Consider the following 18,385-nt stretch of genomic DNA (forward strand, 5'->3'; position numbering starts at 1 on the left):
TAGGGATATGAAGACAAGAGCTAGACAATTACTGCCTTCAACAAGAATACAATTTTCTGGGGTGTGATGCAACATGTTCACAGATAAGTAAATATGTGACACTAATAACTAAGTGATTTTAGGGAATCCATTAACAAGTAGCAGAATCTGGAAAGGTCTCTTAAAGGAAGTGTTACTTCTTTTCAAAGCTGAGCTTTAAAGTGAGATAGGGGGTCCAAGAGGTAAAGGTTAGAATGAAGGGCAAACAAGGCAATGGATGAACCTGAAAAAAAGCATGAGTGTGTGAGATGAAATACTGATTCAGCACCAGGCAGATAGGGACAAGGGCCTTCCTCCTGCACAGGGATGGTTGCTTTGGGAAGGGAAGAGGAAGTTTCTCAGGACTTTGCATTCCTAATAGTGTAGGATGATAAGGCAATTGGCTACCACTCGTTGGATCTGCAATTTAGGACCCTTGAGTTCTATTGTCTGGACCTATCTGGGGTTTGCCTCCAAAATTTGGGAACTCAGGCTAGCAGAAGACAAAGTAGTGGCAAGGGTGTCTGAGAAAGGATAGTAGCAACCCTCTTTTCACCCATCTAATTGGGTATGGAGATGCCAAAGCAGGAGGGGGCAGTATACCAAGTCTAGAATAGGACTAATTCCTAGCTTCCAGGAATACTGAACTGTGTAAGAGAAGGGCTTTTCCTGGTCTTTAGGTTATTCTCTTTCCCTACTCCACTCTAGACTGCACACTACTGGCAAAATGATTTTCCAAAAGTCCAGATATGATCATGTCACTAATTTATTTAATAAATCCCAGTAGTTCCTATTCTCTCTAGAAGTAAATATAAACTCCTCTCTTCATATTTTACAAACTTGTTCCATCCTTAGCTCTAGTCTTATTGGAAATTATTCCTTCAATTCTCTGTGATCCTACCAAAGTGTCATTCTCTTTGTTCCTCATATGTGCCACTTGATCTCTTATCTTAAAGCCTTTGAACAGGCCATCCCTGATTCCTGGAATCTCCTTCCTCTCTACCCCTACTTCATAAATTCCTTCTCTTTTTTTAAGAGACAGTTCAAGTATCACCTTTTACATGACCCTCCAAATTGCTACTATCCACTTGCTAGTGTCTCCAATTATTTTGTATTTATTTGAATTTATTCTGTGTATGAGCCCAAAAGCCAGGGGGAAAGCCTGTGTAGGCGAGGTGCCGTGTTGTGGGTGAAGAAACCTGCCAACATACTTAGGCTCTGAAATTGTCTTAGGTGTTTGTGTGCTTTGAACACCAACCAATGATAGGCTGAGATACTTCCATCTGAGCTACTTTAAACTCCCTTGGCTGGATAATTAACCCAGAGACCACTGTCTTTCTGGAATGGATAAAGAGGTAGTACTGAGTTGTCCAATGCAACTTAAAATGTCAGTAGAAGTACATCTTAATTGTAGTTAAACTATTAGGCCAAGAGATACCATATCTAGTCCCAGTAGCCAGAGACCTAACACAAAGCAGTATCTTCTGGAGAAAAAAAATGGTTCCTCAAAACATAAAACCCTTTACCAAAATAGATTGAGAGCCATCTTTCATGGCCTCTATATTAGAAGATGACCACACACTTGTAACATTTCAACTTAAGCCAAACAGAGTTTAAAATGGTACCTTCTCTTCCATTTATCATTTAGTAGCATAGTACTAAAACATAGCTAGGGGCAGCTAAGTGTCAGGAAGATTCTTCTTCCTGAGTTCAAATCTGGCTTCAGATACTTTACTAGCCATGTAACACTGAGCAAGTCAGTTAACCCTGTTTGCCTCAGTTTTCTCATCTGTAAAATGACTTGGAGAAGGAATTAGCATGCCATTCCAGTATCTTTACCAAGAAAACCTCAAATGAGGTCACATAAAACGAGTGAACAACAACAACAACAAAACACAACTACAAGAACAGTAGCATCCCCGTTTTCTCTTGAGTTACGGAGTAAAGTACACAGCTTCAAATTAAAATTTTCTTTGTCATATATATATCATGAACATATACAGAAAAAGTACAAAGAGATCATGATATTTTTAAAGCGGTTTGTTGTCTGCGTGATCATGTTTGAATTTGGGGGGGGGAGTCACCATATATCAATTGATATTCTAATATGAAATAATTTTTTAAGGTAAAGAAAAATCTACTGGGAGCAAGTAAAAAATATGAATATTTCCAACAAAGCAAAAGCAAAATAATTAACCAATTCTTTATGATTTTTGTATTGCAACAACAACAAAAACAACAAACATAGCAATATTCAGCAGAGAAGAATGCTTTACCAAAACAACAAAGAACTGTAGAATGTAGTTATCTTTCCAGGTAAAGTTTTTTTTTTTTGGAGTGCTTAATAAAAAAACAAAACAGAACATACATACCCTGATCTAATACTTCTTCCTCTTCTCGTTTTGGCTGCTGTAGTAAAGGAGCATGGTCTTTATTCTCTGTCCCTGTAAAGTATTAAAGAATGTAAGGTTAACTTTGTAACATACATATATACATATATTATAAAACATTATAATATATTCTAACTATATAATACCCTAAAATAAGTTATTATAGATTTACCAGCAAAAGATTATCTAGTGCTATGCTATTTCAAAAACACCAGCAATAAGTATATGTGGGGTAGAAATTCATTAATTCACACTAAAGAATAGGAGATTACAATGAATTACCAGATTGTATCATTCCTTCATTGATTCTTTGAGCGACCAGAACAATTGACCTCTTATCAGTAACTATCTATCTATCCTCCAAATTAAGTATGTGCACGTGTATGTATATATATTTATATACATTCTCATTCATTCATTTTTACATGTACAACTTACTTGGAGTAGTTTATAATTTGTCACAACATCATACAAATTTATAGAATGTGTTCTTTATACTGTTCTGCTCAGGAACTAAGTTCATGACTTAATTGCTAACTCCTTTCAATCAATCTTTCCTGACAAAAGAAAGATGAAAACGTTCTTGTTATTTAGGAATTAAACAAGTAGGAATTGTCAAGATTGCAGTACACTTACTCTAACAGATTAAAGTATGGAGTTTGCAAATAAGAAAAAAAAATCAGTAATGACAGCTTGGCAATGGAACAATGAATGCGGGCCATGAAGAGCAGCCTTGGTAATAAGTGTCTTGTAAATTGAAAATTTTTCCTTATGTAAATATTGCCATTAATTAACAATTAGGGTATGTGTAGAGGAGATAGTATAATTTTGCCAGTCAGAACTTTGGAAAATGATGCTGATTTATGAGGGAAAAGTAAAAGTAGAAACCTCAATGAGACAAGTAAAAGCTCAGAGAGGTCCAAATTCAACATGATTAATCCAATAATATGGTTAATCCAAAATAATATCACAGAAGAATAAAAACCACACAAGAGGTTACACAGAATACTAGATACATTTATGAATTTATAGTTAAAAGGACCTAGGTTCAAGGTCTGCCTCTGGCATATACTAGCTGAGTGATGGTAAGAAAAGCACTTAACCCAGGCAACTTTCTAAGACTATAAGTTATAGATAAATTGCTGATCTACATGAATGGAGGGAGGCAGGTTATACAGAAGGAGTTTCATTAATCAATAAAGTCACTGGTTACGAAACCTGCCAAAAATAAATAATAACCATGGAGATAGTACAATATTACATTTAAGCTCAAAGAAAATTTTACCTTTGTGATGTCCATGCATCATTAGCATATCAGATTTTACTGGTATGGGAATATTAGCCTCTGGTGGTATGGTTTTGAACATAGCTGGATCTACATTCTGTGTACAGGTCATAAAAGAGACTGCATGCTTGGCTTCCATGTAATACATAATGTATAAATTACACATTTCATCACTGGATGTGCCCCTGTTGGGAGAAGGATGAAAGAGGGAGAGAAGGGGAGGTGGAGAATATGAATTAGTAGGTACACCAAATCAACTGTTCACATAAATTCTATTCTTAATGCAAGAAATATGAATCAAGAAAAATCTGCCAGTACTGGATTAAGGGTAATAACTCAGTCATAATATTTTATAGCTTACATTAAAAACACATCATAGCTTTAATATCAAAAGTTTATATATAATGACTTCTTTCTACTTAATCATGAAGAATAATAGTTTGTAGCTACACCATGGATATCCCTGAGATGATATAGAGAGAACATACCAAGTTGTTAAGCTATTGAATTTCTTCTTCCCCCTTTCTCTTATTCTTTTCAGTCCTTCTATTTGTTATAAAATCATAGAAACATTAAGGTGCTTTTTTCATAACAAATGTCTTAATCTATTTCAGAAATTTTCAACAGATACCAAATCCAACTAATAATTCATTAAAATAATTGAAAAAAATTTAACCTAAGACTATAGCTTTGTTCACTTAAATTTTGGTCAGGTTTATTAGAATGTATATAGAATTACAACTATAAATGCACTCAAGGTATTTTCTTGATATCTGGTAGGCCAGCACAATCTGATGTTTCTATAGTACAGAAAATGAAATTGGTTGTAGGAGCAATAGATGTGGCATCAAGAGACCTCAGTATGAATCTTGACTATGAGATAACTACCTATATGACCTTGAGAAAACCATTTAATTAACTATTCTAATAATTTTTCCTAATCTGTGAAATGAGGTGGTTGAACTAAATGACTGCTATAGTCTCTTGCAGTTCTCAACTTCTGTGATTTTTCTTTGAGAGGATGTAAACACACCCTCATTTGAGACATTAAAAAATGGCCAACTCTTTCTTAGACTGAAGGGCTTCCTTAAATCAAGTGGACCATAATATAATTTACCACTATATAATACTACCAACACACTAAGTCTCTGAGATAATTCAATATTTGAACTCTTTGTGAAAGTTTCATATACTCAAGTCAAAAGAATATTTTAAAATTAGTATTCATAATTTTCCATCAAGCCTACGCTTTTTTTGGGGGGCGGGGCAATGAGGGTTAAGTGACTTGCCCTGGGTCACACAGCTAATAAGTGTCACATGTCTGAGGTGGATTTAAACTCAGGTCCTCCTGAATCCAGGGCCAGTACTTTATCCACTGCACCACCCAGCTAGCCCCCAAGCCTACACTTTTGAAAAAGGTTTGGGAATTCACTCTTTATTACTTGGAAAAATATCAATGCTGACTTTTCTGTCTGCATCATGTAGCACATTCACTATAGCAACAGTAACGATACCAGGCACAGAAGAAGGAAAAAAACAAAAACAAAAACCAGAAATCCCAACGACCAACAACTGTTCAAAAGAGAATTTAGTTTCTCTAGGCTAATTTGGGGTCCCTTTGAGATTCACAGAAAATGAATTCCTGATACAGAAAGCTCTGTAAACACATAAAAAGAAAAGTCATTCCATTTCTCACTATGTGGATCTGATACTTGTCCAGTGTAATTGCCTCTTCTATAAAATAACAGCCACTGGTCATAAGCATCCTCAAAATAGATACTTGTTCACTAGACACATTTTCATAGTGACAAATACCATTATAGGAAATGCATCTTAACAGCCTTGTTATTGGCCAAAGAAATCCCACCAAAAAACCAAAACCAAAACCAAAACACAAAAACCAAAACCCAACACCCCACCAAAAACCTGGGTTATAAAAGAATAGCTGCTGTGAATATAATGAGTCAGAGACTGCTGTAGCATTATTTTGCTTCTCCCTATTCAGAATAAGGGAGAGGTAAGGGGGGAAAAAAGGACTGAATGGGTCCATCAGTGAACTATGGAATTTCATTACAAAACCAGAAAACACAACATCCAAGTAACCTTTTCAAATTAATGAATGGAAAAAACCTTTATGAATTTGATTATGATATATAGTTTCATTAAGTCTAAAGGCAGAGCTTGGACACTTTTATGTGCAATTTTTTGTGGCAACTTCAAACTTGAACTTTCACAATATAAAGAAGCATAGATGTGTACATGATACTCAGGCTAGTTTCCTTAGTTGTAAACAAAACAATAGGCACAACTGTAAGGGAGATAATGTGAAGTGCTGGATAGAGGGCACCAATTATGGAAATGAAAAAAATGTGCTTTTTGGGTCTTGACTGTGACATATTATTGTTGTGTAATGGAAGGAAAATAGGACTGGGAATCAGGAGACCTATTCCTGATTCTGGTTCTGCCTAGGTAACTATCAATTGGTATTACTTTGGGCAAATCAATATTATTCAAATTCATACCTAAAAAGGGAGAACTAGGGGCAGCTAGGTGGCGCAGTGGATAGAGCACTGGCCTTGGATTCAGGAGTACCTGAGTTCAAATCCGGCCTTAGACACTTAACACTTACTAGCTGTGTGACCCTGGGCAATTCACTTAATCCCTATAGCCCTGTCCAAAAAAAAAAAATTTTAAAAAGGGAGAACTAGGGAGTCTAGGGACTAATTTGACTCTCCTCCATGTCTACCTCCTAATACTGCAGTACTAAAGTAGCTACAAATGTAAATAGGGTATTTATATGAAAATCCAGTTAAAGGAGAGATTGTTTTCCACCAGGCAAAACTAAATATTTATTCCTTTATTAGAGAAAAATCAATTCAGAAATATGCCAACCTGGACAATGACCCCTTTTGAAGTGAGATAGTCAAAGACATGATGCTCTCCTAAATGATTGTTTTTGGCACCTGTATACTTGGAGATATTTTCTTTAGTACAGATTTGAATGAGGATTCTAAAATTCCATTTTTGTAAGCAATATTAGAGTGTAAAAATTAAAACACAGTAATCAAATTCCAAAGGATTTCAGTCATATCAGCTCACAGTAAGTATAATTTATTTCAGACAAAGGCAAACTGATTAATCTGTGAGCATGGAACCCATATGGAGAAGCACAAAACCATCTAGTATAGACAATTAACACTTTATGGAACTTGGGATGAAGGAACATTTCAATAAGAAATATAGTCCCAATATGGTACTGAGAAGGAAAGAAAATGATAGGCATAGACAGCAGTACAGACAGAAGGTAGCATGGTGAAGTTATCTTCTGCTGAACTAAAAATCATCACAAAAGCAATGGCTTAATGCATTAGAAAGGGTGTGCCAAATGAGGCAAAGGAGATATTGAGTACCACCCTTGAAAGGTCTGTATTACCAATAAAGCTGGAAAAAAAAGGAGAATGGCAGAATTTTTCTGAATAAAGAACATTTCATATGTCTCTAAGGAAATTTTCCATGATCACTATTTTTCTTTTTTAATATTTCATGGCATTATGCCAAATGATTAGGGTTTGGAGCAGCTAGGTGGCACAGTGAATAGAGCACCGGCCCTAGGGTCAGGAGGACCTGAGTTCAAATCTGACCTCAGACACTTGACACTTACTAGTTGTATGATCCTACGCAAGTCACTTAACCCTAATTGCCTCACCAAAAAAAAAGAATGATTAGAGGTAGCATGGCATAGTGAACAGAGAACTGGCATCAAAACCAGGAAAAGCAGGGTACAAATTCTGCCTCTGACACATACTGGAGATGTGACCTAGGGCAAGTCTCTTCACTTCTCAATTCTTTAGGCAACTCTCCAAGACTCCAACTTGCAGAGAAGGTTCTGACCTGCATTAAGAGAGGGAATCTTCCTTATATTGGAGTTTCTTAAGCCAGTGGCATCAGAGGTCCAATACTCCCTACTCCTCTGTTAAATTATTAGAGGTTTTTAAATGTTATAAATTGTTAGAAACTTAACTTGAAGCCATATAAAAATTTAAAAAGTTAGTTTGAATTTATATTTCATGAATATTGGATATATACTTGGTATCAAATATATATTTAGTGAAGTTTTTACATCTCAGAAGATGATGATGATGTTTCTTAACTTCCACTGATGTGTACCAGGCTTTTGGTGTCACTTCTTTGCAGGGATTAGCTGTGTGAGCTGGGAAATGTAACCTAGCATTGTTTGTTCCTGTTCCAGGAAAGACAGACTTTTGTCACCTTTGAGAAGGACATGGCACAGTGGTAGGAGTGGAGAATTTGAACTACATTTTCTTTTTTGGGGAGAGAGATGTTAAAGGTTGGACTAGAATTGGGTCAAGTGTACGATAGCACAGAGAGGAAAATTGGAGGACTAGAGATTGGGCATTTGAGACAGCTTGACTTCATCAGCTACAGCCGTCACTTGCCAGGACTCCAATGAGAGGTATGGCTGGAATGGCCTGTGGGTGGCTCAATTATATCTCTCCAGGAGATTGGAAAGGGTGGTGGTATGCTTTTCCCCTCTCTTTCTCTGCCTAGGATAGCAGAGATATCTGTTTATTATGCCTGTTCACAATTCTTGGTTTAATTATTAATTTGTTTCACTATTGATAAAATATTTTTAAAAACATTTGCTATTGACAAAATATTAATAAACATTCACTATTGATAAAAATCCTAATTGCTTTGTTTGGGGTATGACTTTACTTGTGATAAAAGTCCTAACTATTTCATCTTGGGTATGTTTTTACTTAAGAGGTAGAGGACTGCAAAAAAGGTAGTGAATAGCTCATGATATACAGAGATTTAAAAAACAAAGAGCAAATGTTAGAATCTGGGTCCAAAGTACCAGGCTTTCTCCTAGCTTGGGCATTGAACAAAATGAGAGAATTTCAATGAGTTTTGCTTAATTAATGATTTTATAAGTTTCTCAATAGTGGGAAAACATGCTGAACTTTATAAATCTGGACCATTAATTCTAGGTGACATCTGAGCCATATGGTAAGTAGATTTAAATGGTGGATTGACACTTCTTTAGAAGGAGGATGCTTCACTGAAGTGATTAACCTAATCCATGTTTACTCTCCTCTGATACTCCCTTCCCTCTTATCTACAAACCAGTGGAAAGGAGTGCTCCTGAGTGAGGTCACAGAGTGGAGATGTTGTCTTAAGAGACAAACCCCAGGGCAGCTAAGAAAAGTGTTGGAAGAGAGCGACTCCTCACACATTCTGAAGGTGATGGCTAGCAAAAGAACAGTAGCTGCTTTGCCTCTAGCTGCTATGTGTTGTTTCAGATAACTTTTGTTTTTTATTCTAGTCATAACAAAAAAAAATTAAGCAAAAATGACTACTGAGAAGAGAAAAGTGTGTTTCCTTCATCCAACCTGGCTGACCAATGAGAGGGACATATGGATATGACCCTCCACTGAGATGGAAAGTGCCCCCCCTTCGGCCTAGTGATCTGATCTCAAAGTCTTAAAGCCCCTTAAAGCCCCCTATTTCTCTCTCTCTGTTTTTTTCTCCAGAGAGAGGCAATAACGAGAAGCTACTATCCCCCTTTCTAAATATAGGCATATCAATTTAAAAATTGCTTCATAGGATCTGCACCGAGACATTATGTAGATATGATAAATTGTTGCTGAAACATGAAATTCTGCAAAATAACCTATGGCTGAACCCCTGAGGTTGGGGCACTCTGACCCAGGAGAGAGACTTATCGCTGAACATCCCAGGAGAAAGATTTATTGCTGAACCCAATTACCGCATTTTGCTCAAATTAGATGTCTGTAAAAAGTATAAAAACTGCTTGATTTCTAATCCCAGTGTGTCACACCTCCTGGTTGTCCCAGTGAGTGTGGTACACCTTTCTTTCGAAAGAAATAAAATCAATGCTTCGACCTCCTTTCTCCTCAAGTCTTTATTACAGGGGTCAGTGGGTGTACTTCCCATCCCACTCACCAAGATGAGAAATTGCATTTATTCTGAGATGAGCTGTGTTTATTGTTGTTTTCATTTATGTCATTGTAGCCATTGTATATGTTATTCTTTTGGTTCTGATTTCTTCATTCTACATCATTCCATATAAATCTTCCTTTGCTTCTCTGAATTCATTAAATTTCCCATTTCTTATGGCTCAGTAATATTCTACTATATTAACACCTCACATTTTCCACAATTTCTCCCCAATAAATGGGAACTAGCTTTTTTTCCCCTAGGTTTTTGATATCTCAAAAAGTGCTGCTATGAATTTTGGGTTTTGGTCTAGACTTCTTTTGTCATTGTTATGAGGAACTTGTGGTGAGGAAACTCCATTAGATGAGCAAATGTTCTGTAACTAATAGTTTTAATCAAATACCTGGAAAATTGATACCTTAAGTGACCTTCCCAGGGTCACAGAGGCTCTATGTGTCAGAGGCAGAAGCTGGGTCTTTCTGATTTCCAAGACTAGTCCGCTATGCAATACTCCATGTTGCCTCAAGCTCCTAAGCAACATTATGGTGTATATTGAACTTTTATCTTTTTTTGATCTCCTTGAGGCATATACTCAGTAGTTGGATGGACAGTCAAAGGATGTGAAGATTATAGTGATATTTCTTTAATAATTCCACATTGTTTTTTAGAACGGCTGGGAACTAGTTATAGTTCTACCAGCAATATAAAGCATTAGCGTACTTTTCTCCCCATGGTATAACATCTGCTTATTTCCATCATGTCTGCCAATTGTATGGGTGTGAGGTGAAATTTTGGAATTTTAACTGAGTTCACTTTTTATTGGCATTATGGATTTTTTTTTCTCATATTGGTGGTTTGAATTTCTTCCTTTGAAAATTGTCCATATTATTTAACTGCCTAACCATTTGGGAATAGCTCTTAATTCCTTACATATTTTAGCTATTAGAATTTGTCACAGATATTTAAAATTAAAGAATGGGGTTCTACTTATCTATAACGATTTTTTATTATCATTCTTTAAGAAAGAAACTGACAAGACTGGTTTCTATATGCAGTCTTGTCAGTTTCTTTCTTAACTCTCCTTCATGTCTTTTGTTTTTGTTTTTTTGTTTTGTTTTTTGTTTTTTGCAGGGCAATTAGGGTTAAGTGACTTGCCCAGGGTCACATAGCTAGTAAATGTGTCAAGTGTCTGAGGACGCATTTGAACTCAGGTACTCCTGAATCCAGGGCCGGTGCTTTATCCACTGTGCCACATAGCTGCCCCTCCTTCATGTCTTTTTATGTCTCTTTCCCTTACATGACATTCTATTTCCCATTTCTATGCTTTTGCACAGATGGCTCTCCATATTTTGAATGAACTTACTCTGTTTCCCCAGCTCAGAGAATCCCTAATTTTCTACAAAGTCCAGCTCAGGACTTCTACTTTCAAGCATCCTTCCAATTAATTATTAGCATTTTCTTCCTCTTTTTGTATTACTTTGTATATACTTCAAATTTACTTTCTATTTACATATTGTATGGATGTTGTATTCTTTTCTTGAAATATAAACTACCTGAGGGAAGGGAGTTTTATTTTCCCCCCCTCTATCTCCAGGCTTATTACAGTGCTTTGTACATTGCAGGTACTTAACAGATACTTACTGAATTGAATTCAAACTATGGAAAAATTATTTCATTCAAAGATTAACTTTTTTTGTGTGTGGCCAGCTAGTCCTAGAATTTCAGAAGAGTAAAACTCTAATACAAACAAGCAACTCATCTGCAGTAATTATTATAAAGAGTTGCTTGGGGAACCGAGAAGTCATGTGACTTGCCCAAGGATTTTTCTAGGCTCCAAGTCTCTACTTGCTGTGTTACATTGCTTCACTAAAAGGTACTTAACTCTCTTAAGTGCAATAACTTTAAGGGAACAGTATTTGAAGCAAAATTTGTATACACTGTTTCTATTAATTCACCTAATACAATTCATTTCAGATATCTGTGATGCAGGAATAAACCCATATTAGCTAACAATTTATTACCATTTCATTTGATAAGGAAAATTTTCATTACAAGAAATGAGGCTTTGTAAGGTAAGATTTGTATCTTCTTACCTAAAATTTGAATTGGAATGGATATAACAATTTTTAATGTGATAATTTCCTTAAAGAAGATATGTCACAGATTCAGTAGAAAGTTTAGTGACATTGAGAGGAAAGATACTTGAGGAAGTGGCCCCAATTGAAAATAGAAGCACTTGATAAGTTTTCATTCAAATGTGTAAGTAGGTAGGCTTAATAGACCAAATCCATATTGACTTGTGAAATTATGTTGACTTTCTAGGGGAAGTAGAAGTTGGGAAAGAACATTTATGGGTAAGAGAAGTGCAAAAACGTCAGATGAAGATTGCTATTTGAATATTGATTTTATTTGGAGGGGAGAGTGATATGAACCTGTTATTTTGCTATTATAGAAACTTTTTAAGGGAACTGCTGTTGACACAGACTGTCTGTGGGACTCTGGCCAAGACATTTAATCCTTCAATGCACCCAGACAAATCTCTAAGACTTTTTTTTTTTTTTGGTGGAGAAAATGCTGAACCAGATTTATGAAAAAAGTTCCTCAGTAGTATCTCCTAATATTGATAAAATCACAACCAGTTTTAAAATATTTTAGTTAGAGTTCACCAGAGACAAGCCATTCAGTCAAAGCTTTTGGGATATTACACAATTTTCTTTTGAGAATATAAGATGATATAATTCAAATACCAGTATAAAGTCCTCTAGTTCAAGGTATAGCTACAAAGACCTTCTTTCCAAATGTATGATAATGGGAATTTAGAGAACTTGAAGTCTCCTCAAATCAGACAGTCTGAACCAGATCACATAGGATAAGAGGAAATGAAGGGCTTGAGTTTTAAACAGATGAAGGAAAGACCCCCCCAAACTATGGAGATCACAGATCTCTTGAAGTGCTAAAGAACCACCCACTTTAAGCTGACACATCCAGTCAGTGGACCTACACCCATTACATTAACACTACAGATTCCAGAGGATCAAGCCTTGTGTCAGCACTAGGTATTGAGGAGGGGATTTGGGGTTCTGACTGGTTACTAATTTTCACTCTGATTCCAATTGTTTTCCCTTTCTCTAGTTGATCTGTAATTCATCTTTGCAGCTAAGACAGAACAAGCTTAGGTGAAAAAGTGGAAGGGACATGAGCCATGTTTATGCATGCATTCAAATAGAGGTGCATAGCCCTGCAACTTTCCCTACTTAACTGGCGATTTCATTGAACTCACTGTAATGTAATGCAGCACCTGAGCCTTTACAAATCACCACTGTGATGTTACTAGTAGCTATTTCTGGTGTGGTCATTTATAACCAAAGGTTTCAGTTGAAAATTTCATTTCTCCTCATGCAGTAAAATGCTAATATGATCATTCCTCCCTCCACCCCTTAAACAAACAACATGATATTGTTTTGAGAAACAAAGCTCAAATACAACTGCAGATAAGTTACTTGACCTCTCTGAGAGTCAATTTTTTCATCTGTGAAATGGGGATAATAATACCTGTACTATCTGCTTCACAGGATGCCCATGAAGATAAAGGTCAGGAGGGCATTTCATCATATTTCACTTGGACTATGGCAACAGCCTTCAAATATGTCTCCTTGAATTTAATCTTTTCCTATCCAATGTATCCTCCAAATTGCTATTCCTAAGGCATGGGTCAGACCATGTTACTCTCTTGTTCACAAAGGTTCACTGATAGATACCCTATTGCATCTAGAACAGGAGTTCTTAACTTGTAGTACACAATCCAAGGGGACTGTGGATAGATCTCAGGGGTCTAGGAATGGGAAAAATACATCTCTTTTTCACTAACATCTAAGTGAAAGTTAGCATTTTCTTCAATTATTTAAAATCATCATTCTGAGCAGGCAGAAATTCATAGGCTTTACCAGACTGCTAAAGGGGTTCATAACTTGAAAAAAGGTTGTCATCAATAAGCATTCATTAAGTACCTACTATATGCAAAGTTATGTACTAAGTTCTGGGGATACAGACAAAAATGAAATGCTTCTGAGTATGTTAGCATTCTGGAGGGTGTCAGTGGATAGAGCACCAATTCTGGCATCAGGAAGAACTGAGTAAAAATCCTGCTGTGTGACCCTGGACAAGTCATGAAACCCTGTTTGCCTTAGTTTCTTCATCTGTAAAAATGAGCTGGAGAGGGAAATGGCAAGGTATTCCAGTATTTCTGTCAAGAAAACCACAAATGGGGTCACAAAGAGTCAGACATTTTTGATATGACTGAACAACAACAAATTTACAAAATCATTTTAGGTTGAACGGAGAACACTAACACATGGAGTAATCAGTAAAGACCTTATATAGTAGGTGAAACCTGAGCTGAAACTTTATGGAAGATTGGAATTCCAAGAGGCAGAGCTGAAGAGGGAGAGAATTCAGGGCATGGGAATTCTCTCTAGAAAGGCACAGAGATAGGAAATAGACTGCTGCATTTGGAAAATACTAAGATGGTCGGTTTATTTGGAAAGCAGGCTGTCTTTCTAGTAATGGTAAACAAACCTGGAAAGAACCAGATTTTGAAAAGCTTTAAATATCAGAAGGAGGAGTTTGTATTTTTATCTTTGGGACAATATGGAACCACTGAAACTTCTTGAGAAGATGAGATCATCAGACATTCTCTACGTTGTAAGAATATTAATTTGGAATCTATGTGGAAGATGTATTAGGTTGGCAAGAGAGAAGAGGCATCAAAACTAATGAGGAGGTTGTTGTAATAACCCAGGCAAGAGGTAATGTGAATCTCAATTAGAGAGGTAGCAAAGTGAGTGGAGGGAAGGGGACAGCTATGAAAGTAAAATCAACAAGTCTTGGCAGTTCATTGCATATGATGAGCTAAAGAAAAGCAAAGGCTTGAGAGTAATGCTTATCTTGCAAGTCTGGGTAATTGGAAGGAAGGTTCCACTCTCAATAGAAATAGGTAAATAAGGAGAAGGGATGGGTTTAGGGTAAAAGCCAATGAGTTGTTTTGGCTATGTTGAATTTAATAAGCCTTTGGGACATACAGGTAGAGATGTCTTACAGGCATATACTCTTGTGGATCTGGAGCTCAGGATAGAGATGAGGGCTGAATATATAGATTTGGAATTAAGCCAGTCAATTACAGATCATCATAGATCTTTTCATCATAGAGATAACAAATGCACACTTTGGAGCTGATGAGATGATCAAGAGAATATAGAAAGACAACAGGCCTAGGATAGAGCCTGGAAGGACACCAATGCAAGGATAATGATCTAGCCGAGGAGGGTGAGAGGGAGCAGTGAGATAGGTAAGATGTTTATTTTTATTTTTTTGAAATTTCTCTTTCTATGGAGAGCTGTATTTTTTTGCACTTTTTTTTGTGGGGCAATGAGGGTTAAGTGATTTGCCCAGGGTCACACAGTTAGTAAGTGTCAAGTGTCTGAGGTCATATTTGAACTCAGGTCCTCCTGAATCCGGGGCTGGTGCTTTATCCACTGTGCCACCTAGCTGTCCCCTAGATAGGTAAGATGTAAACCAGGAGATTACATGTTCTCAAAACCCAAGGTGGGGAGAGTATCCTGGAGGAACGGCTCTTGCATCAAGGTTGAGAACGATTAGGCCTAAGAAAACACACAATGGATTTAGCAGTTAAGAGGTCACCCATAATTTTAGAAAGATTAGTTTTCAGTCAAATAGTGGAAGCTTGCTGTCTCCCTGCTGGGGTCTGAGAAGTGAGAGGCGAGGAAGTGGAGCCAATGAGCTTGGATAGCATTTCCATGAGTCTGGCTGTTTGATGGGGGAAAGGAATATAGGACAATAATAAATAAATGGCAAAGTTAAGGGAAGGTTTTTTAAGGATAGGGAAGATCTGAGTATGATTATAGGCATCAGGGAAGGAGCCATTAGATAGAGGGAGATTAAATATTAATGGTAAATAACTAAAGGGCAAACTACTGAAGGTAAATTACAATTATGTTCTCATTTACAGTAAACATATAGGTTAAGAATTGGTTCATGCTGATGAAATAATTGTTCAAATATATCAAGCCATTCATATTTTCTAATATGTCAACGTTTTGAATATTTTCACACATATAACATACCAATCCTGTTACAAAGGAAAATATTATTCTTTTGGTTTAGTTATTATGAAGGTCATGGAATCTTTAGGGCTTTGGATCGCTAGTTGCTCCAGTATGAAGGCTATGCCTACATCTTATGGAAAGCAGTGGGGAGAGCTGAAAAAAGTACTTAATTTGGCATGAGAGAGGCCAAGTTCAGCCTTCAACTCTGCCATTTAGTACTTGTGTGACCTTGGCTAATCACTATTTTTGCCTATTTTCTCATTTGTAAAACTGATCTAGATGATTTTTTTTGGTGAGGTAATTGGGGTTAAGTTACTTGCTTGTAATTTGGGATTAAGTCACACAGCTAGTAAGGATTAAGTGTCTGAGGCTGGATTTGAACTCAGGTCCTCCTGACTCCAGGGCTGGTGCTCAATCCATTGCACCCCCTAGCTGCCCTGATCTAGATGATTTTTAAAGATCCTTTTCAATTCTAAATCTATGAAGCAATGAAACTACTCCAAAACTTTTGAATTTTGATATGCAATACTTTCAAGATTCTCTTTTATTTATTCAATAAACATTTGTTAAGTTCCTACCATGTGCAAAAGAGTGGAGCAAAGGGAGACAAATGATTATTAAGACATGAGCTCCTTATCATAATAGAGTTTATAATCTAACAGGAATAAATATGAAATACTACACAATAAGTGATGCAAAATAGAATATAATGAATGCTTAGGAAAGGTAAAAGGTGCTCTTATACAAGGTTGTAGGAATATTGAACTGATTAGCACTTTTTGTTTTTTTGGCTTCAGCATTTGTCATGAATTTAGAGAACTGGCATGTTAAGCACAAAGTATACATAATGCCATAAGACATATTATTTAATTTTCTAAGAACTGATTAATTATAATGTCAGTACTGTAGGAATTGGTAAAAATCTGGACAAGATAAATGACTCACACTTACTTTTTTAAAGGAGCAAAGAATATCTGCATTAAAAATAAAACAAATTCACAACCACTCTTCCATAGAAACTTGGTTTTTTTTTAAAACTTTAAACCTTATCTAAGAGTTTACTCTATTATTTAATGGTAACAGTTTAAGATCAATCTTAATACAACGCTTTGGGGTGGGGTATATTTTAGTTATCAGCTTATCTCTCTCTTTTTTTTTTTTTTGGTGGGGCAATGGGGGTTAAGTGACTTGCCCAGGGTCACATAGCTCAGCTTATCTCTTAAAAGTATCTCTCTTTAGGAAACTGATAATACTTCAAATTTATATAGTGCTTTATAGTTTGTGAAGCGCTTTCCTAACAACTCTATGAAGTAAGTAATGCCAATATTATTTTCATTTTGCAGATAAGGAACCTGATGCTATGGGAGATTATGTGATAGCCCAAACCTAGTAAGTGGTAGATGGAAGAGGACTTCAGAATGGTCTTTCAACTACACTGCAATTCCTGAATTCCAGAACAGGGAACAGAACCTCTCTCTTACCTTCTCCAGATATCTTTCTTAATATAGGCTTATATTTAATTTGAGGGGAGGACTCTCTGAAACTGCTAAAGATAGCTACTAATAATGTAATTTTCCTATGCTGCGTTAAAACGCTTTATACTCTAAGGAACAACTGCTTAGTGCAACAGGAAGATTACTAACTTGTGATTATTTGCTCACCCCTTGTCTGCTTCAGACCATGTCTCTTGGGTCTGCGCATCTTTAGCACAGATCCGTTGCTTGTGTCTACAAAAATTCATTTCTGACAAGCATATTTCTTAGCCTGGAGAAAAGAAGACCTTTGAGACACAATTAAAGTATTCAAATATTTGAAAGGCCATCACTTGGAAGAAGGATTTGACTTATTCTGTTTCACCACAGAAGGCAAACCCAGCAGCAACAAAAGGGAGAAATAAAGAGACAAACTTAGCCTTGAGTTAGTTGGATCTTGAATTAAATATGGAAGGGGGTACCCTGGAAAGTTACTGGGTTTTCTCTCACTGAAGGCCATCAAAGCAAAAGGATGGATATCTGGCAGGTTTGTTGTAGAACAGATGTAGGGTACTATGACTTTAGCTGTATGGCTGGGTTTCACAAGGAAAAATCTGACCTCCCATTCACCCTGTTGCCTAAGGGGAGGTATGTGCGCATGTGCATCTTTCAGGCACACTGTTTTACCCTTAGCCTGTCCTAGACAGTTTTGGAGACTTTCTTAACAATAATTTCCCAGGGACATTTGGTGGAGTGTGAGATCCCAAGACCAGAATACTTGGATTGGTGACCATTATTTAACCCCTACTCTATGAGCACAACACAAACTCATTTGCTTCTTTTCCCATGCAAAAACATTTAGTGTATCCTAGTCAAGCATGGGGAAATCACACAACTTTTTGACCAATCAACCTCCTGTGCACATGCCGCTATACCTCTGATTCACACTTGCAAAGACAAAGAAGGCTTTCTGCCAAGTATGCATATATAATCTACATGTACAAATTTCAGGGAAGGTTGGGGGGTGGGGATTTGACAGGAATTCACATAACATCTGCGGGTCGTCCTGGACATTGACTCCCTGTTTGTAAGTTTCCTTTTTTTTTTTTTCTTCAG

General features: G+C 36.6%; 1 protein-coding gene and 1 pseudogene across 5 annotated transcripts in view; one reads left to right on the plus strand and one right to left on the minus strand.

Moving 5' to 3' along the window:
• PAM (peptidylglycine alpha-amidating monooxygenase) overlaps positions 1-18,385 on the minus strand; it is a 310,801-nt gene that overhangs the window by 88,967 nt on the left and 203,449 nt on the right. For all 5 annotated transcript variants that reach the window (XM_043982355.1, XM_043982346.1, XM_043982336.1 and 2 more), the window contains exons 13-14: positions 3,694-3,878; positions 2,391-2,462 (exon numbers count right to left, since the gene is read on the minus strand). In XM_043982355.1, the coding sequence (XP_043838290.1) occupies positions 2,391-2,462; positions 3,694-3,878 (257 nt within the window). The remainder of the gene's footprint in view (positions 1-2,390; positions 2,463-3,693; positions 3,879-18,385) is intronic.
• LOC122740316 overlaps positions 1-18,385 on the plus strand; it is a 38,526-nt pseudogene that overhangs the window by 13,082 nt on the left and 7,059 nt on the right.

Source organism: Dromiciops gliroides, chromosome 1 (genome assembly GCF_019393635.1).
Source record: "Dromiciops gliroides isolate mDroGli1 chromosome 1, mDroGli1.pri, whole genome shotgun sequence".
Taxonomy (NCBI): Eukaryota; Metazoa; Chordata; class Mammalia; order Microbiotheria; family Microbiotheriidae; genus Dromiciops; species Dromiciops gliroides.